The following is a 12143-nucleotide window of genomic DNA, read 5'->3' on the forward strand; positions in this document are numbered from 1 at the left end:
TTTTTAATAATGAGCATTATCGCAATAAAACTTCAGAAACACCTGCCATAATTGTTTATTTATCTTTGCTTATTGTTTATTGTGTGTACAGCACTGTGATACTTTCCTTTGTTAGTTAGAGCACTTTATAATATACCTTGTATTAATATTATTATTATAATTTATTTGTTGATGATGTTTGGCACCTTATTTTGGGTCAAATTGGTGTATTGGATTTATACTTCGCATGTAGTCATCAATACTACAGAAATTTGCAATGAAAGAACTAACTTATTTATTTGGTTATTGCGAAGTTGAAACCATTCCGGAGCTGGTCAAAATGGCTGTAATTCTTGCCAGCTTTTGCCACTGGTATTGTGCCATGTGGACACTTCACTAATCATGCCTTTTGACCATCTCTCATGCAGCCCACAGACTGGTAGTGCTAGAAGTCTTGTTCTACATTCTGAACATCACGAGTATCTTACAAGGATCATGCATGATGCGTATGAAGAAAAACCTATCCTGGAAAAACTTCCGCTTCAAATTGAGTCTATAGCCTGCCATGGTAAGTATCAGAACATATTTTGTACATTATTTTTTAAAGGCTGACGTCATTCTGATGGCCTATTCAATATTCTTTAATTAGTTGTTGCATTTTCAGGCCTGGAATTTCATTTTTGAGCGGATAAGAACACCGGACTCAACTCTTGTGTTTCTGATCAGCAGATGGTGGGTTTGAGTCCCAGTTGTGACACTTGTCCTTAAGCAAGACACTTAAAGAACTACTACTTCTTTAAAGCTGTAGGTCTCGTGTGTTGTGTAATGCGCATGAAAGGAGCCAGTGCACTTGTCATAAAAGGAGTTCGCCCTGGTGTTCCTGGTTTTGATTTGCAGCATATGGTGCCACAGTGCTTACATGCCCCTAGGAGTGTGAGAAGGCGATTTATCATAACCTAGTTTTATTGTTTATCATTATTTTGCAAAGGGCACTTCAACTGAAAAAAGGGGCACCGAGGCCAGTACCAGGGCAACAGAGGTTAACCTCCATGGCCTCTGGGTACTTTCATTCTGGCCTGCTTTATTTTTAAATGATTGTGTGTGCAAGACTTGCAGCCCATATGTGCCTGCATGACACACCCGAATCAACCTGATACAAATAAACTATAAATAAATTATCAACTTGCGGGTACCACAAATCTCTTTTGTGGGAGTGTTGGCTCTGAAAAGAGTCGGTGTGGTCTTGACGTTTCGAACAGTATACTCTGCTCGTCTTCATTCCTGAGACATTTGGTTTATCAGCTTTCTCCAGAAGACGATCAGAGCATACTGATCGAAACGTCAAGTTGAAACTAACGGTTCGTTTCAGAACAACCCCCAACTCTTTTAGAGATAATCATTACATATGGTGTTCCTTCAAACCATACTATATACTGAATCCTACTTATTTATCATGTTTGTTTACAGGGGACCAGTTACTTGTTGGTACTAAGCAGGGTCATCTACTGGTTTATAGTGTCACTGGTGGACAAGGTACGCTAGCTGTGAATTTGTGTTTTGTGTCTTAAAATAATTTTAAACTTTGAACTTCCAACACTTCCCAAAGAGGTTACATTAAAAAATATAATAACAAAACCCAAAACAACCACACAACAACAAAAGCAGCGGCAACAGAAGCACATCAAGATCATACATGTATGTACATGTACATGTACATTGTACTTGTACATGTAGACCAGACTTAACAATAGATTCTGCAATTATGGGTGGAGTTACATTTTTGAAAAGCTGGCTCTGTCTGTGAACTTGGCAAGATCACCAAAAGATACTTCAGTTTTTCTGTTGCTGTATAGACCTTGTGCAAGTCTCGCATGTCTTCAAAGTTGGTCCCAACTAATATTAGCTTTATTTGACCCCTGTTCCTGTAATCAATTCAGAATGTTGCCCAACTGTCGTTCATGCTATCATTAAACCTATGTAATGGTGACACAAATCGGGGCATGATTCGCAAATGGGGTTTCTAAAAAATAAACATCCTTGTCCCAAGTTTTAATATTGTTTTATTGTTAAAAAATCGTAACAAATTATTTGTATTAACGTATATAAACATTGAAAGGTTACTTAGTGTTACTTAGCGATAATCTTGCGCGCCTGACACGCGGAAGCCAGCCGGTTATAAACACTGGTCATTATCAACCGTTTAAACACCTCCACGGGACGCGCTCTCCACCAATAGGAGTAGAGAAACTGTCTGGGGTATTTATGAATACAATTTGAATTTTTCAATTGTGAAATGTATTAATGTCACTTCTTAGACACAGTCTTTGTTGTAGTGGAGACTGACCCATCTATTGTGGGATTATTTAAAGGCAGTGGACACTATTGGTAATTAATCAAAATAATTATTAGCATAAAACCTCACTTGGTAATGAGTAATGGGGAGCTATTGATAGTATAAAACATTGTGAGAAACGGCTCCCTCTGAAGTGACATAGTTTTCGAGACAGGAGTAATTTTCCACGAATTTGATTTCGAGACCTCAGATTTAGAATTTGAGGTTTTGAAATCAACTGGATCTAAAAGCACACAGCTTCGTGTGACAAGGGTGTTTTTTTCTTTCATCATTACCTCGCAACTTCGACGACCAATTGAGTTCTAATTTTCACAGGTTTGTTATTTTATGCATATGTTGAGATACACCAAGTGAGAAGACTGGTCTTTGACAATTACCGAAGGTGTCCAGTGCCTTTAAGTGAAACTATCAGGTTACACATGTAATCCTGATTTTAATATTCTGAAAGATAAAGGAAACATAATCTTTACTGGTGTAGAAAACTGTATGCCAATAAATAAATAATTTCAAATACTCATGGAAGAAAGTTCCACTTTTGGTGCAATCCAACAAAACACTGTTAACTGTCCTTTCCTTCTATCAGGGGTCTCAAGTTACAAGGTAGACTTGCTCAAGTCCTTCAAGTCATTCTCGAAAAAGCCCATCCAACAGTTGGCATGTATACCAGAGCTACAGATACTAATCAGTTTATCAGGTGAGTTTGTATTCAGTTGGGAATGAAATAAGCTTGGGTGATATTGCTTTTAATATCCTACGATGTTTCGTAAAAAAAATATTGCGATATTTGATTATATCGTGGAATTCATATTTGTACTCTAAAATTCTGACATCTTACGGTGCTAAAATTTAATAACCCGTTTAATAACCCGTTTTTACATAGCGCTTTTCACACCCGGAGGGCGTCCCAAAGCGCTTCACATTATTACCCCTGGTCACTGGGCCTTAAATCACTCCTTAAACCATCTCAGCTCCCTGGTGGGGAGTATACAGCCTTGTGCAACATTAATATGCACTACTCGGCTAAATCGACCACAAGAACCATCTCTGCCCTCACAGGTACCCATTTACCCCTGGGTGGAGAGAAGCAATTATAGTGAAGTGTCTTGCTCAGGGACACAAGTGTCACGACCGGGATTCGAACCCACACTCTGCTGAACAGAAACACCAGAGCTTGAGTTCGGTGTTCTTATCCACTCGGCCACGACACCCTACAAAAATAATAAATGGAGGTATACATCTGTCGGGGATACTGTCTACCCATGGTGTGAAAGCTGGGCCTTTCAGTTACACACACATACTGACATAAAGATACTTCATTAAAACCATGATTTGCCGATAATTCAATGAACAAAAAATCTAGACGATATTGTAATCGTTTAAGAAATGGTATCACGATTTTCGATAATATCGAGATATCGCCCAAGCTTAGAATGAAACCAATTTTGTGTTCAATACTACTACCGGCCTGGATGTTCATCTTTGAACATGTTGAAAGGGCAAGGCCATTTTCATTTTGCAAAGGGGGAATTTCCATCAATGGAACTGCCCTTTTCCAATTGGAAAATCTTAAAGTCAGTAAGCAACTTTTGAAGGACACCAAGGCCCAGACCAGGGGCAACCGAGGCCATGGCCTAGCTCTGTGGGCTTTGTGTGATTCCAGGGCCCAATTTCATAGAGCTGCTAAGCACGACAATTTGCTTAGCATGAAATTTCTTTCTTGATGAAAACAGGATTACCAACAAAATTTCTATTTGTTGCATATATATTGCTTGTTACTGGTAATCAGCTGTTGGTTGCTTATTCTGAAAATCATGTGGAAATTTGGTTGGTAATCCAATTGTTATCAAGGAAGAAATTTCATGCTAAGCAAATTTTCGTGCTTAGCAGCTCTATGAAATTGGGCCCTGGCCTGCTACTTAGCTGATGTCTGTTTCTTCAGTAGCCTGTTTCTTTTCCAGCCTGTTTCTTCTCTCTTGTATCTGGTTGCATTTAGAAGTCGACTTAAATCCTATAGACCAATCCGACGAAACAAAATTGGTAGCGCCCTCTGTTGAAAATTACCAACTGCGGTGTCTTTTTGTGCACAATCTAGGCATTGAAGACACCGCAGCAAATGACGCTCGGTGCTCAACACTTGCGCGCCCGGTGCGCGTCGGATTGGTCTATACTCTGTTGCAGTTTTTTTGCGCAGAGCTCTTCAAGGCTCTGACATGCCCATGTACAATGCAAGTCCCCAGTAAAATTAAATGCATTGATGCAAGTAGAAGGGTAAATGCCCAGCCCTTAGGTTATGAATTTAACCACCTTACGCCTCTGCTGTTGTATTTGGCTGCATTTTTCATTTGTGTTGCATTTTGGTGTATTTACCAGGGTGTCTAGAAAACAGAGATAACAACAATAATAATAATAATACCGAAGTCTTATATAGCACACGTATCTACCAACAAGGTACTCAAGGCGCTTAGTATATACTTTATTTTAGAAAGTTGGGTTATTGAAGTTATGAATTCTGGGACCTAATTCTGTAGCACCTTATAAGGGTTTACAAGGTGCCTGGGCATTCAGCAGCCACAGCCACGAACACCGGGGCGAACCCCTTCTCTTTTGGATAAGTGCACTGGGTTCTTTTACGCATAACACAACACTCGAGACAAACGGCTTTACATGTACGTACCATCCGAAGGGCGAAGATAATAGATGTGAAAGTGAGAGTGAAGGAAAGTTCCTGTTAGTGTTGTTTGCTGATGACTGAATTACTTTTTGTTTTGATCTTTATTTCAGATACCATCATCAATGTGCATGATCTAAATCAGTTCTCACACATCACAAGCATAGCCAAAACAAAAGGAGCAACTCTCTTTGCCATAGACTTGCAGGTTGGTAGCAGCAAATTTGCCAGATATTTTATTTGTTTGTTTGATTAATTTTATGCAAGATTGTCCAAAACAAGACTAAGAGCCACTATTTGTAAGGGGCTACAAGAAGTTTGTCCCAAACAAGACTAAGAGCCACTATTTGTAAGGGGCTACAAGAAGTTTGTCCCAAACAAGACTAAGAGCCACTATTTGTAAGGGGCTACAAGAAGGAAAGATTTTAAGATGAAAATAACTCGGGGGGAGCTGAAGGGATGAATTATTTACACTCTTAAAACAGTCTACATTGTAGGATGGAAGGAAATGTGCACCAGGCAGGGAGTTCTAAAGAGATGCTGTGCGTGGAATAAAGCTGTCTTAAAGGCCCTTACCCATCTTAGCAGATCGAGAGTATGGGCAAGAAGAAGCAGAAAGCCTGGTTTCACGCTCAAACACCCTGATAGCAAGAACCAGAAAATGTGTGGAGAAAAGACTGGGGCTGGCTACAGACAATTGCGATACTAGCCTTTTGTCATGGCCGTCGTGGCTTCATAGAGCCGCGGTCCCAAGCGACTGGAATGGGAGACCACACACGCGAGTGCCTTGTTTGCAATTTCTTATGTGTTTCTTTAAATCTCGACTTTTGCAACCCAAAAGGGTAGCAATAGTCCAAACCAATCAGAAGCGACGGGGGTCAGCGGGTCAGCATACATCAATGTATGTTTCATACTCTATGAATAATTCATCAACAAAACCTCAAAACAAGTTCCTTTTGTGATGCAATGAAATTCGCTTCGCACGAAACATTTAGGCTTAACGGGTCAAAAAACCAAAGGTATACTTAGCCTTTTACTGTGGAGACGAGATGATGCAATTATTTCCTTCCTGTAACAGAAATTATCGACTGATAGCGGCAATGTCACCTACAATCTCCGTCTGTGTGTTGCTGTTAAGAGGAAGCTGCAACTCTTCTACTGGAAACACAGATCCTTTGAAGAGGTCAAGGTTAGTTCGAAGGGGAATTTTCCATTAGTTAACCCTCCTACTGGCTGACCATTCAACATCATCCATATTGTTTATTTGACACTTATTATTAAAGGCAGTGGTCACTATTGGTAATTATATTATAATATTTTTAGCATAAAACCTTACATGGTAACAAGTAATAGAGAGCTGTTGATAGTATAAAACATTGTGAGAAACTGCTCCCTCTGAAGAATGTAGTTTTCAAGAAAGAAGTAACTTTCTATTTGATTTTGAGACCTCAGAATTAAATTTTGAGGTCTCAAAATCAAGCATCTGAAAGCACACATTTTCGTTATTGTCTCGCAACTTCAATGCCCAATTGAGCTCAAATTTTCACAGGTTTGTTATTTTATGCATGCCAACACTCACACAAAAGTGATTAACACATGGTTCTATACTGCCCTCTGGTAGACATGGAATTCCATGGGATACGACCGCGCATGCGCACAAAACCAGTAGCGAACGCAATTGGGAATCAGACCTTCTTGTACTCGCAAGTTTACTATTTATTTATAGTTTCTTCCAAGTAGATCTTTTATTTTATTGGAGATAAGGACTACTGTAATGGAAGTGTCATGGCCGAACGGTTAAGAGCACCGAATTCAAACTCTAGTGTTTCTGATCAGCAGAGTGTGGGTTCGAATCCCCAGCCGTGACACTTGTGTCCTTAAGCAAGACACTTAACCATTGATCGTCCTTCGGACGGGACATAAAGCCGGTGGTCCCATGTGTTGTGTAACGCATGTAAAAGAACCCAGTGCACTTATCGAAAGAGAAGGGGTTCGCCCCGGTGTTCCTGGCTGTGGCTGCTGTATGCGCCGTAGCACCTTGTAAGCCCTTATAAGGTGCTACATAATAGCATAATATAGGGTTAAACAATAAACAACATTTCACTTTTCAAGGACAGAGGTATGCTGGTTCTACTACTTCTTAAAAGTATTTTGTTTCCTTGTGTTTTCTTGTAAGACTGAGCTTGGAGTTCCTGATGTACCTAAGGCTATGGCATGGTGTGGTAGATCACTATGTGTGGGATTCAAAAGAGACTACTTTCTTATCAGGGTAAGACCTTTGTAAGCTGGATTTCCCTGGCACCTTTGTGGCCCCACCGTGTGGCCCTGAACACTGTGGCACAAGCCCTATGCCCTTGAGGCCCAGCCCTGAGGTCACAACTTTAGGCCCCAGCCTCGTTGCCCCAGCCGTGTGACCTCAGCCCTGCTGTGGCCCCTACCTGTGGCCCCAGTACTCTGTGGCACCTTACCCACATGGCCCCAGCCCTGTGATCCTAACCCTGCGTTAACTCGCCCTGTTGCCCCTAACCCTTTGGTCCAAGAACTGTGTCCCAACCCTCTGGCCCCACCCTGTGACCTTTGCATGTAGCCCTGTGAACCCAACCCCTCGACCCCAGCCCTGTGTCCTTCTAACCCCATGGCTCCAGCCCTTCTGTGGGCCAACACTGTGGTCCCAGTATGTGGTCCCACCCTGTGATAAACCTCTGTGGCCCCAGCCCTGGTAAATTAACCAACGGCTAAAAGGGTTCCACTTCCCATGGTTCTATAGGTTGAAAATGGTGAATTGAAAGACCTATTTACGACTGGTAATGCGTCTCAAGCAGAGCCTACAGTCACCAGATTATCTGAAGATATGCTGGCATTGGGACGGGACATGATGAGCATTATCATTGACTCTGAAGGACAGCCGGCTAAGAAGTACGCCCTCACATGGTCAGACTTTCCTATCATGCTGGGTAAGTTTTGAAGAATTTTTACACAGTAGTTTTTAATATCTGTGAGTAAAATAAATTGTGGTTTTTTTTGCTCTGAATGGTATAAATTTGGTACTAGTAATAGCCTAGTTTGGACTCTACTGTTGCATACAACAGGCTTGAGTCCAGGGTACGACGTCCTGTACCATTCACTCACATTCACTCTTTTTGCACTGAACTATCGGCCTGATTAGTTAAGTATACACTATACTATACGCTTTTGAAATGGCTGCAGAATAAAAAATAAATGATTCTGGAGGGAAAAGATTTAGATTTAGGATAGTTTATGGACTCAACTTTCATATGACACCAGTTGAAAGTTGAGTCCGTAAGCTTTTCATACAACTAAACCTTTTCCCCAGGAATCATATATTTTTTATTTGGCAGCAATTTCAAAAGTATGTAAAAAATAAATTGAGACACCGTTAATTTTGGATGACATAAACTGTGAAAATAAAATGGAAAGTGATGCCTCCTTGGAGACAACTTGGATTGACTTGCTTGTGAAGACTTATGTGCATGTGCATACTTAGTTTGTTGACCACAATATCTTCCTCTGATCTGTGTTGCGACTCATTTAATGATCTCGACACACATTCTGAATGATATAAAATTAGCTTTCATAACCCGGTTGATCATCGTGCTCTACTTAAAACCAAATCAATCATAATCCACACTCACATCGCACAATACATCTTTCTTTATAACTTTGCAAATAAATTTGCAATACGTTGAGAAAAAAAACAATGTATGACCATAGAGTTAGAAATGACCCTGTAAGTTGCTAGTGTGATTGGTTTTTAGTTGATGTTTACGCTTTTGTTTTCTTTTTCCTTCTTTTGCAGAGCATGACCAGCCTTACATCATCGCAGTTCTTCCTAAGTATGTAGAGATTCGAACTGTGGATCCTCGTCTTATTGTACAGACTATTGAACTCAGCAAACCCCGCTTTATCACGATAGGAACGTAAGTTACTTCGTCTTATTGTATAGACTATTGAACTCAGCAAACCCCGCTTTATCACGATAGGAACGTAAGTTACTTCGTCTTATTGTACAGACTATTGAACTCAGCAAACCCCGCTTTATCACGATAAGGACGTAAGTTACTTCGTCTTATTGTACAGACTATTGAACTCAGCAAACCCCGCTTTATCACGATAGGAACGTAAGTTACTTCGTCTTATTATACAGACTATTGAACTCAGCAAACCCCGCTTTATCACGATAGGACATAAGTTACTTCGTCTTATTGTACAGACTATTGAACTCAGCAAACCCCGCTTTATCATGATAGGAACGTAAGTTACTTCGTCTTATTGTACAGACTATTGAACTCAGCAAACCCCGCTTTATCACGATAGGAACGTAAGTTACTTCGTCTTATTATACAGACTATTGAACTCAGCAAACCCCGCTTTATCACAATAGGAACGTAAGTTACTTCGTCTTATTGTACAGACTATTGAACTCAGCAAACCCCGCTTTATCACGATAGGAACGTAAGTTACTTCGTCTTATTGTACAGACTATTGAACTCAGCAAACCCCGCTTTATCACGATAGGAACGTAAGTTACTTCGTCTTATTGTACAGACTATTGAACTCAGCAAACCCCGCTTTATCACGATAGGAACGTAAGTTACTTTGTCTTATTGTACAGACTATTGAACTCAGCAAACCCCGCTTTATCACGATAGGAACGTAAGTTACTTCGTCTTATTGTACAGACTATTGAACTCAGCAAACCCCGCTTTATCACGATAGGAACGTAAGTTACTTCGTCTTATTGTACAGACTATTGAACTCAGCAACCCCCGCTTTATCACGATAGGAACGTAAGTTACTTCGTCTTATTGTACAGACTATTGAACTCAGCAAACCCCGCTTTATCACGATAGGAACGTAAGTTACTTCGTCTTATTGTACAGACTATTGAACTCAGCAAACCCGCTTTATCACGATAGGAACGTAAGTTACTTCGTCTTATTGTACAGACTATTGAACTCAGCAAACCCTGCTTTATCACGATAGGAACGTAAGTTACTCCGTCTTATTGTACAGACTATTGAACTCAGCAAACCCCGCTTTATCACGATAGGAACGTAAGTTACTTCGTCTTATTGTACAGACTATTGAACTCAGCAAACCCCGCTTTATCACGATAGGAACGTAAGTTACTTCGTCTTATTGTACAGACTATTGAACTCAGCAAACCCCGCTTTATCACGATAGGAACGTAAGTTACCTCGTCTTATTGTACAGACTATTGAACTCAGCAAACCCCGCTTTATCACGATAGGAACGTAAGTTACTTCGTCTTATTGTACAGACTATTGAACTCAGCAAACCCCGCTTTATCACGATAGGAACGTAAGTTACTTCGTCTTATTGTACAGACCATTGAACTCAGCAAACCCCGCTTTATCACGATAGGAACGTAAGTTACTTCGTCTTATTGTACAGACTATTGAACTCAGCAAACACCGCTTTATCACGATAGGAACGTAAGTTACTTCGTCTTATTGTACAGACTATTGAACTCAGCAAACCTCGCTTTATCACGATAGGAACGTAAGTTACTTCGTCTTATTATACAGACTATTGAACTCAGCAAACCCCGCTTTATCGCGATAGGAACGTAAGTTGCTTCGTCTTATTGTACAGACTATTGAACTCAGCAAACCCCGCTTTATCACGATAGGAACGTAAGTTACTTCGTCTTATTATACAGACTATTGAACTCAGCAAACCCTGCTTTATCACGATAGGAACGTAAGTTACTTCGTCTTATTGTACAGACTATTGAACTCAGCAAACCCCGCTTTATCACGATAGGAACGTAAGTTACTTCGTCTTATTGTACAGACTATTGAACTCAGCAAACCTCGCTTTATCACGATAGGAACGTAAGTTACTTCGTCTTATTATACAGACTATTGAACTCAGCAAACCCCGCTTTATCGCGATAGGAACGTAAGTTGCTTCGTCTTATTGTACAGACTATTGAACTCAGCAAACCCCGCTTTATCACGATAGGAACGTAAGTTACTTCGTCTTATTATACAGACTATTGAACTCAGCAAACCCTGCTTTATCACGATAGGAACGTAAGTTACTTCGTCTTATTGTACAGACTATTGAACTCAGCAAACCCCGCTTTATCACGATAGGAACGTAAGTTACTTCGTCTTATTGTACAGACTATTGAACTCAGCAAACCCCGCTTTATCACGATAGGAACGTAAGTTACTTCGTCTTATTATACAGACTATTGAACTCAGCAAACCCCGCTTTATCACGATAGGAACGTAAGTTACTTTTAGTTACATTGAACACAACATTGATTGTTATAACACCCCTTACAAATATTCTGCCTTTTCATTGGTTTAGAGCGCGATTTGTCTTAGTTTTACTAGACGGCGGCCGTGTGATAGTGCATCGTTTGCCGTGTGACAGTCATCGGACTGTCACACGGCGTGCAGTACCCAGACGTCTTTTTATCCACCTCGAACCCAATCAGTTGTGCATCTGTGTATCTGAAACGCGCATACGAACGCTATGTGTATTTAGTGTATTAAGGTGATGAACAGTCTGGTGGGGTGTTAAAAAAAAAATATTGACTGTTTTTTTTCGTGCTAAGGTTAAAACTACGACTCCCTTGGTGATCCCCGGACCGTTCCATTTTCCCTCGGCTGTGCCTCGGGAAAATAGAAAGCTCCGGGGATCACCGAGGGAGTCATAGTTTTAACCATAGGATGAGTTAAAGCAGTCAATATTTGTATACTATTCCATGTAGCATGCAACATCAATCAGAATGCTTTAAAGCCTTTATTGTGTAAAGAGTAGAGGATTGTTTGCTTAGCAAAGTTCATCAAGTGTGTTGTGTCGTGTCCGAGCGCTCTAGTTCACCGTACTCAAGCTCTGGTGTTGTTAGCAGCAGAGTGTGGGTTCGAGTCCCGGTCATGACACTTGTGCCCTTGAGTAAGGCACTTAACTATGATTGCTTCGTCAAGCCTACATCCTTGGGGACTGTGAAGGGGGCAACCCTGTTTTGGCACCAGGAATACATGTAGGTGGCAACATTGATTTGGTCGATAGCCCCAATCATTGAAGTGTAGCCTCACCCTGAAGTGGCCGTCCATGACCTTTTGATGTAAGGCAACCTCTCAA

The 12143-nt window shown here is 40.7% G+C and overlaps 1 protein-coding gene across 2 annotated transcripts in view; it reads left to right on the top strand.

The window, feature by feature from the left end:
* The window catches only part of LOC117297966 (vam6/Vps39-like protein), a 41475-nt gene that overhangs the window by 1635 nt on the left and 27697 nt on the right, over positions 1-12143 (top strand). For both annotated transcript variants that reach the window (XM_033781203.1, XM_033781281.1), the window contains exons 2-9: positions 408-547; positions 1447-1512; positions 2916-3026; positions 5114-5208; positions 6079-6189; positions 7177-7269; positions 7768-7954; positions 8818-8938. In XM_033781203.1, the coding sequence (XP_033637094.1) occupies positions 475-547; positions 1447-1512; positions 2916-3026; positions 5114-5208; positions 6079-6189; positions 7177-7269; positions 7768-7954; positions 8818-8938 (857 nt within the window). In that variant the 5' untranslated portion in view covers positions 408-474. The remainder of the gene's footprint in view (positions 1-407; positions 548-1446; positions 1513-2915; positions 3027-5113; positions 5209-6078; positions 6190-7176; positions 7270-7767; positions 7955-8817; positions 8939-12143) is intronic.

This window comes from Asterias rubens, chromosome 1, assembly GCF_902459465.1.
Source record: "Asterias rubens chromosome 1, eAstRub1.3, whole genome shotgun sequence".
NCBI classification, from domain to species: Eukaryota; Metazoa; Echinodermata; class Asteroidea; order Forcipulatida; family Asteriidae; genus Asterias; species Asterias rubens.